At 36.8% G+C, this 9040-nt stretch overlaps 1 protein-coding gene across 4 annotated transcripts; it reads right to left on the bottom strand.

The window, feature by feature from the left end:
* Positions 1-4443: 4443 nt before the first annotated feature.
* LOC110702670 lies at positions 4444-6846 on the bottom strand. Of its 4 annotated transcripts, none has more exons than XR_002507545.1 (3): positions 5329-6846; positions 4845-5244; positions 4444-4594 (listed from the first exon to the last, which is right to left on the bottom strand). XR_002507545.1 is itself a non-coding variant. In XM_021880423.1 (3 exons), the coding sequence occupies exons 1-3, from the start codon at positions 5834-5836 to the stop codon at positions 5170-5172; spliced, it is 492 nt and encodes a 163-aa protein (XP_021736115.1). In that variant the 5' UTR covers positions 5837-6846; the 3' UTR covers positions 4628-5169. The 4 variants fall into 4 exon arrangements, 3 of the variants coding, with proteins under 3 accessions (XP_021736115.1, XP_021736114.1, XP_021736113.1); XM_021880423.1 differs by lacking the exon at positions 4444-4594 and having other exon boundaries at positions 4628-5244; positions 5329-5469; positions 5561-6846; XM_021880422.1 differs by lacking the exon at positions 4444-4594 and having other exon boundaries at positions 4628-5469; positions 5561-6413; positions 6502-6846.
* Positions 6847-9040: the final 2194 nt, after the last annotated feature.

Below are 9040 nucleotides of genomic sequence, written 5' to 3'. Positions count from 1 at the left end.
CCGGTTCAAACTAGTGCCTTAGACCGGGTTTGAACCGCTGCCTATTGCTATTTTTCTACTAGTGACAAGAAAAAATAAATAAATAAATGAGATATTCATGCCATTCGAGCTACTATCGAGAATCGCCTAAGCTACAAATGGTTTACGTAGATCTCGAGCCTTACAATTTTCAAATGCATCACAATGATTTAATGATCATTTTGTTCCTTTGAAAACTAAGTTTGCAACTGAACTTGGCCATTAAACAGGTTACTTACTCGAGCCATTTTCAAGTTCAACTTCAAAAACTAATCTTAGTGCATAATTGTTGTTTCAATACTTCAATTTACTCTAGAGATTAGAGAGTATGACTAGTATAGAGCAAAAGAAACAAAATCATGATACATACTTTCTCATATGAAAGTTTAGTACTCAATCATTCATCATGAAAATTGTATCAAGACACTTTATTAACGTAAGACAAAAAATTTCATGAGTTAGAATGTAAACAAAAGACTCCTAAATTCTAAATTAAGGAGTCTTCATTTAAAATTATTCTCCATTGTTGCACACGTTGGAATTTTGCAAGGAGGATAACATCTACTTTCTCGAGATTCAAAACTGTGACAAAATTTGAACTTTAAAGAAAGAATTCAAAAGTAGCAAGAATAGACGAAAAATTTGAACAACATTTCATTTTCCCCCTTACTTGTTCTAATGAATGACCAATGTTACTAGACTTAGCAAATTTCTTTGTTAAAACTATGAATGGTCAAAAAACGGTTTAAACACACTAGTTTAATCATTTCCAAGATCATAGTTGTTATCATAATAAGACAACATGCAAATCATCGAAGCACCCAACACTGTGGGCTACAACATTCGAAAACGGGGGCTTACGAACCCGCGATATAATTAAGCTACACCAGTTCGATGATCTCTCCAAGAATTTCCTAAACTAACTAGTTTTGTGCAAATCTTGAAATCACAGTTTCATAAGTGAATAACAATAACTGTCGGTTATTTTTATCATTGATAAAACCAATTTTGAAACTTACGCATGAAAAAAATAAACATGAGTCGCAAGAACAAATTCATGCTATTATAAAAGTTCAAAATTTCATTTATAATTTTAATGCATAATTGTTGTTCTAAACACTTCAATTTACATTAAAATTAACAAGTGTAGTATATATGAGTAAAACAAAAGAGAAATAAAGTTCAAGCACAAAGTCAAAATTAGAACAAAAAAAACACATATATGCTTGACATGCTCATACAGGATCAATACTTTATCACTTCACATGAAATTTGTTGCAAAACACTCCTTAAACATAGCATAACAACATAGAGCAAACAATTTCAAGAAAAATAAACCGAATCAAAAACCCCCAAATTCAAAAATCGGGGTTTAACGATTCGGAAATCGTTCGAATTCAGCCGAAAAAGAGCAATTTTTAGCAAAAAACTTACATTGGATTACGGTAAATATGAATTGAGAACGAGAATAGCTTCCTTTAGCTTCAAAAATTGCAAAATACCGAGCTTTTTAGAGAGAAAAAGAGTCGAAAATGGCTGAGGAAGGAGAAAAATGGTGAAGTGAAAAATCGCGTCTGCTATTTTCACCTTACTGACATAAATGTCGCGCGCAACTTTAGATGTTGCGTGAGACATACCAGCACAACTTCGAAAGATGCGCGCGCCTGGCCAGCGCGACCTTCTGAGTTGCGCGCGTATACTGGTCACTAAAAGACCAGGATTTTGATTTTGATCTGTTTGATCATATTTTGAACGATTTTTTCTTGTTATTAGACGTAATGGCGCGCAAATCATCAAAATCTTTATAATTGCTTTGCATATTGTAGTTTGTTTTCTTTTTTGTTAGTTTTTTGCATCATATTGCATGCACAATGTGCTTTGTGCCTTCCCCAAGCATACGTTTTGAACGTTTTTCGTAAGAGTGCCTTAAGACGTTCCGTGGTGGTGTTTTACGTAAGAGCACCCATAGACAGGTTTGTCTTTTTACTGTACTGACGTTACAAATGTCCGGGTTTTCTTCTTTTTTAACGTCCGAAGCAAAAAGGAAGGCGTTTTCATGTAACGTAAAAATATAAATGGCGTATCGTACGATGCAAAATTGTACGGCGTAGGTGATGCGTAATATTTCACTCAGCCCAAGCTTTGCGAGATCTACCCTCGGAACTAATAGGTAGAGAATTACTGTAGGCGTTAGCTGAACGAGTCGACAGGCGCGTTGAACCTTCAGGAACATGCACTTCTTAAATAGGAGCAAATACGGTAGTTAGCGCACTTACTAACTTACCGGACAGTTAGGGTGTCGAATCCACCCCCTGTATAAAGAAGCGACGAGACGATGTCGCGCCTATGTAGTCACGTGCCCCCAGTCCTGAGACACGTGTACTTATCTTGTGGACAAAACTAATGAGAGAGTTGCCGACTTTCTTCTCTATCACTGAATTTGGATATATGCCTCTAGTCCTGAGACATATATTTCTATCTTGTAGAAGTCCGGCTCGAATACCGGACCATTTCGGCTCGAATACCGAAAACCCCTTTTTCATCTTTTACTTTGTTCAAGTCAGGCTAAAGTTTTAATGATATATCGAGGGACTTTAGACCAACGATGACACGATTGAGAGGAAATCCTCCCCTTTTATTCTTTTAAAACAGATCTCTTCTCATGACCTGACATCACCCAGAATACTTGTACTTGTAAGAGCGTTCTACAATTGCAAAGGATCAATCTAGATTCTTTAGCGCGTTAAGACTAGGAAGAACTTTTTCTAGCCTTAATAGCTACTTGTTTTAAACACTTAGCGAACCAAGGATTGTTTCGACATCCTTAAACGTTACTGAAATATTCTCTATCCTTAGAGAACTTCGCAGAATGAGTCTCGGGTTTATTTCCTTGACTACTTTGATCATCGTCTATTCTAGACTCGATCAAAGTGGGGGCTAACTGTAGACATCTACTTTTGGCCTCCTGCCCCGACAGGAATTGAAGTGCAATGACAATAAATAAAGCCATCTTCGTGTTGGATCAAAGTGAAAATACTTATGGATAACTGGTTAAGCCACAAAACACAAAAGACTATCCCAAATTAAAGAAAAGCCAAAATAAAGGTCAAATTAACTAAACCTGATCATAATTAGGCTTAAGCCCATGCTTAAACCCTAATAATGACAAATTTAGGAGCGCCTAGGTTAAAACTTAGTGCTGCCGCAGAAAAAGCCGCGCTCAACTCACAAAGTCGCGCTGGGTTGTCGCGCGCAACTAATTCAGTTGCACGCGACACCCAGCGCAACTTTCAGAGTTGCGCTGTGGAAGATTTGTAATTATTTGGAAATTTACGGAAAATAGAAAATCGAATCTTACCATATAGCCGAGCGCAAGACAAAAAGTAGCGCTGCTATGAGCAGCGCAACTCTATAACTTGTGCTGGGATGCCGCGCGTAACTTCATCTGTTGCGCGTGACACGTGCTGCGGCAGAAAGCTCGAAACCCTTAACCTAATCCTTCACTATAAATATGGGCTTAAACCGAGGCTTCAACAGACAGAAATTAACCTAAAAACTCTGGCGAAATAACTTGTTAACTTGTGCAACCTAGCCCTCTTGTCCTAAACACTCACCCTTTCGATACTTTGTTACTACGATGGAGGTTCCCCGACAAGAAGGTGTCCATAAGTGTTCTAAACGGAGATCTAGCAAAGAGAAGTGGTAAGTTCCAGAGCATTTAGTTAAATCACCTTTATTTTCTTGTTTAAAAGGACTTTAATTAATTAATTAGTGTTGTTTGATCACTTTTAAAATAATTAATTAATCAATTCCACATAGTATCTTGCATTAAATAAAGACTACAATTGAATTAAATAATTGTTGGTTGATCACCTAAGCCAAGGCGAATCTTGTTTATTGTTCTTCCACGAATTTTATTAAATAAGAATAACGACTTTGCAATGTAATTCCTACGTGAATTAATGTTTGTAAATAAAATCAACTAACATAGTTTTAGGTATCGCGTTGCATATATTGTTTGGTGATGAAATCGTGAAAAAGGAAGAGCTATTAGATCGAGGTCGTACTAGGGCTAGGATGACGATTCCCCTCTAAAAGGAACGTTATCTTAGTACACTCGCTCCCGAACTCATTTCTGGTTTATAGGCCAAGTTGGGCATGGGTAAACTTATGATTTGTTCTAATTATTCCATGAACTCCACATGGAAGAAAGGCATGAACGATGTTTATGAGTTTTTCCTAAAACTCATTGGGGACTCCTACTTGTTTCTTATAAAAAAACGTGATGATAGAATCAATTCTAATTCAAGGTCCCCCAAACAGTCAGGAATTCAAATCCTACTATACCTTAACAAATGTAAAGTCCTAGGCTTTTAAGTGGCCAAGGGCATTTAAGGAGAGTACCCCTTACGATGGGATCACCCTCCTTACAAAGAGCAACGTCAACATCTATCCATTGAATTTACTTACGTCGTAATGGGCTGTTACTTATTTGCCTAATCCTCCAAAAAGAGCCTTTGTTGCACCGGCATAAGTAAAGTTGAAGCAATCTGACCAAAGAGGGGACATGTCCAAGCTGCAACAAATTATCAAACAAACAACTTAAACAAGATGTACGAAGGATTAAATACCAATCATCACTTATATGACCCAATACAATACACAGAAAACATGGATTAAAGCACAATGAATATCTCATTAAAGAGGAATGCAAGTGTAATGGAATGCATCCCCGATTGCAAAATTATTGCCTTGCAATGACGTAGTGATATGAACACAACTGACGGTTTAAAGGACATACTATTTGCCGATGTTATAAAAACAACCTTCTTTAAACGGTTGGGAAAGAAGACTGTGATTTCACACCGATCAATGAATTGGATGAATATCGTGCAAACGCCCTATAAGTGATTTGAATCGAGGGCATAAAAAAGATCCTGCGCATAAGAAGCTTTCACCAACCTGACCCAACACACGTATACGCATTTAGTCTGTTCAGTTATAAATAGAAACAATATTCAGTTAGCTACACAAGTAATTGAGGTGTGCCCATATCCCGGAGTTTGTCTTGTCGCGCTTCCGCATGAAGGGAGTTTGATCAGTCGTTTCTCGCCTCCTCTTTCGTAAATTCACGGAGGAAAGACATGCACCCTAGTCATCCGATCTTGGGGCTTCAATGTCTCTGGCACACCTTGGGTGATGCTCACCATAAGCGACATCTAACATCTGCAATAATCTCAAAACAACAATATAAATAATAACAAGTACTACTTGCAGAATTACTAATAATAACAAACATCTTACACTTACCCCCAATTTCCCATAGTCTCCGTTCGGGGTAGTTCGATCAGTTTTACATGCACTGCGGATTAACTTCATACTACAAACCTTAATACGAGGAAACACTCCCCAATCTATAGGGTTCCTATTCAACCTGTCCAAATAGAATAACTATACAGAAAAATAGGGTTATGCAAGGCATTAAGGACTTCTTCATAACAATCAAACACAAACTTGAAAATGTAACGCAACGAGTACATACCACGACAAATATAGAACATCCACCACATCCAATCGCAAAACCTGAACCATAAAAGCGGCATGCAAAACTGGAAACCGGTTCCATCAAGCTATCAATCACAAGACCACACCAGCCATAGCTTGCACAATTCATGGCACAAGTAAGAGCAGGAATCAAGTCTACTGCTAGTCGAGGTGACTGTGTAGGACACAAAACCAAATCAAGAGATACTAATAGAAAAAGTGTCTTAAATTCTTCTTCTTGATCATCTTGCCAAACACCCTCTAAAAAATCCATTATCTTAGAATCAACTGTGATACTCTTAGAGTAATATACACGATCACAATCCCTTAAATATTTGCTCTACAATGACTTACCATGCTTGCGAAGTATTTCATCAACTTTTACCCTTTCATCAAAATTCATAGTTTTGTAGCTAGGAACAGGGAGACCACCATGGGGTATACCAAGGACCCATTGCACCTGATTCTTTGAAAAAATAACTCTTTCCCATCACAACCAATTAATTTCCTAGAGATAGGATCTATGCGCGACATCAACCAATAGCCAATCTACATAGGAAGTAGCAAGTCACCAGAGATACTCAACAACCCACTAAAACCCATCTCTTTAACCCAACCACATCGTCTAGGATCAAATCTATGAAGTATTCTCCTAAAGGTCTCAATTAGACATGTCAAGTTAGGATGCAGGAATAATAATTAAAAAAATAACTTCAGCCACAACAACAACCCTTGATTTAACAATAAATAACAACAAACCAAATATTACCCGACTACACCTTCTCCTACGTTGTGAAAGCACCGCCTGATTTTTTTTCACACGTACTACCACCCACATACAACTCATTATCCTACAACACAAGGGAACACACCACTATCTTAATGAAATACATCATAATACACAATCTTCAAAAATAGGCACATAACTTCGACAAATACCTTGAACAGTCCTGGAATTAATTGGAATTTTCAATAACGAAAGTCATTGCGTAATACCTTAGCACATCGCGCCTATAAAACAAACAAATGGTTTTCTTTAGGAGAGTGGTTGCATCTTAAAAGAGGTCATATCCAATGCACCCTTAGATCAGATCGACCGTTGTTAAGAAACATGAGAATATCTAATCGTTTCTACTGCAAACGAAATACAAACAAAGAAATCATCAAATAAAAAAAAATCTATATAATATCAAAAAAATCCTATTCAGAACTATAGGCTTTGTTTGAAGTGCGCCTACGTTAAAGCATGTTGTGAATATGCTTAGAACTCATAGAAAGTGGGAATTAACATATACGATTAGGGACAAGGAAAGTAGGGAGCCGCCAACAAGTTTTTAAGGAACTTGAAAACCGTTCACGGATCATAAAAGGCAACCACGATTAAGAGACAACGAAAGGCAACAACGATTGACCTGTGAAGGTTACACCCTATTCATAATCCATGAGATTACTAACTCCATATGGTTCGGAACCACGAATGGAGGATCGGGGATGATGGTACAAAGTGAGTCATGGAGTCACATTCGCGCGTATTGACCTCTACTCGATTCTTATAGTGAAAAGTGATTCCTGCGATCTCAAAGGCATACAAATAAAATATTCAATTTGCTCCAAACTATTATTATGATAAATTGGTTAAATATTAATGCAACACATAATTCTAAAATATTTGTGATCACTTTAATTAACAACAAGATTAAAAAGGAACCTAAACCGGTCGTCCAAATTATCTTATTAGGCGTGATTTTCAATTACATATTCCCTTTAAACATGCATTATGGTGATCAATATATAATAAAATAAGGATTAATATCGGAAGCAATTTAACAATAAATCCAACAATATAAAATCGTTAGAAAAATAATAGAAATAAAAATAACACAATTCTTACTTTGATTCTGTTTGCTTGCAACTATAAAATAATAAACGAGTTAGTAACTTCAAGGAAAATTAATAAAGCAATAATTAAATTAAATTAAATTAAATAGAGTTGATTTGGGGTCAAACCCTCAAACAGTTCTACCTTTCACCCCTTGGTTTAAGGATAGAACTTTGAGTAAAGTATGGACTCCTTGGAGTGCTTGAAGAAAGAATTTTGAAAGAAGAAGGGTAGGCTAGTGTTTAGGCTAGAGCATAGAAGAGAGAAAAAGAGAGTTAATTGATGCCCCGTACATCAGAAATGAGGGGTATTTATAGGGAAAATGAGTAGAGGGAACACACGGAACCCTAAAAAGATAAAAACCCTAACAAAAAACACCGCGACACGGCAGAGAACATCGCGACACGGTGCTAGATACCGTCAGACGGGGAAAAATCTCGTGACACGGGGGAAAACAGAGTGACGCAGGAAATAATTAGGTTACGGGAGATAAAACGCGTGAAGGGTTTACGCGAAAAGGACACGGAGCTGCCCCGTGGCATAGCACTGGCACCGTGTCACGGGAAAGCACATTATGGCGCGGCATTGAGCCCCGTGACGCGGTGCTTTTTGTCGTGACGCGGGAAACTCTATGTCCGTTTTTTCGTGTAAATACATTTTTGCCCTAATTTTGTTCAGCCTTTTTAAGTACCGATTGATAATTTCGGGCCATTTTTTATTTATTATTTATTAATTGGACCAAAATAATAAATAAAATAAATAAAAAAAGTTTGGGCCAAAATAATAAAATAAAATAAATAAAAAGTTTGGGCCAAAATTATAAATAAACTATGCTTTGACTAAACATCAAGACTGATCCATGGACTATTAAAACTGAATTTAATAAAATACGATTTTTTAAGCTCTCTTGGAATTAAATACTGAGCCCGACCAATAATGGCGGTGAAAGATTGTCCATCGTCGGGTTTGGTTTCGGGGAGATATTTTTAGGTGTCTACAAGAATAAGAAAATCGACAAATGCATTCAAATACTTAAAACAACACGCTATTGTAGTACTAATTCGCAATCAATAACTTTCGATTGGAAGTAAACAATCCAGAATTACAAATTAAATTTTTTTTACCAATTCAACAGTAAGCCCAATTAATCAATTAAAACCAGACAACCAAGATAAATCAAATTAATAAAATTTCAAACACATAAAATTCGACAATTAAACTAACCATAAAACACAAAACTTCAAAAATTAAAAATTTCAAACCTGTTCACTAGCGTTCTCCATGGAAGACAACAATGTCGCATGTACTGAAGTGGGTTCAATCACGGTTGCACAACGCAGGGAATGGATTTTAATCGGATTAACAAGCTTTGTTATTCAATTTTGGAGCTCATTCAATGCGTTCGCCCGTTTAACAAGTGTTCAGGAACAAACGTAATTCATTTCGGAATTGATTATGGTTAACCAAGGTTAGATGTAATGGTCCCCACAAGCAATAACAACATGAAGGAGCATTAACGGGGATAACCAGACGTTTATGAACTTTCAACCCCTAATTCCAAAGGTATCCCTTACCCAATGTTAGGAAATGACTATTCTA

Source organism: Chenopodium quinoa, unplaced genomic scaffold, assembly GCF_001683475.1.
Source record: "Chenopodium quinoa cultivar QQ74 unplaced genomic scaffold, ASM168347v1, whole genome shotgun sequence".
NCBI lineage: Eukaryota > Viridiplantae > Streptophyta > Magnoliopsida > Caryophyllales > Amaranthaceae > Chenopodium > Chenopodium quinoa.
Note: the sequence above shows the minus strand (reverse complement) of the source record. Positions and strands in the feature narration are given on the sequence as shown.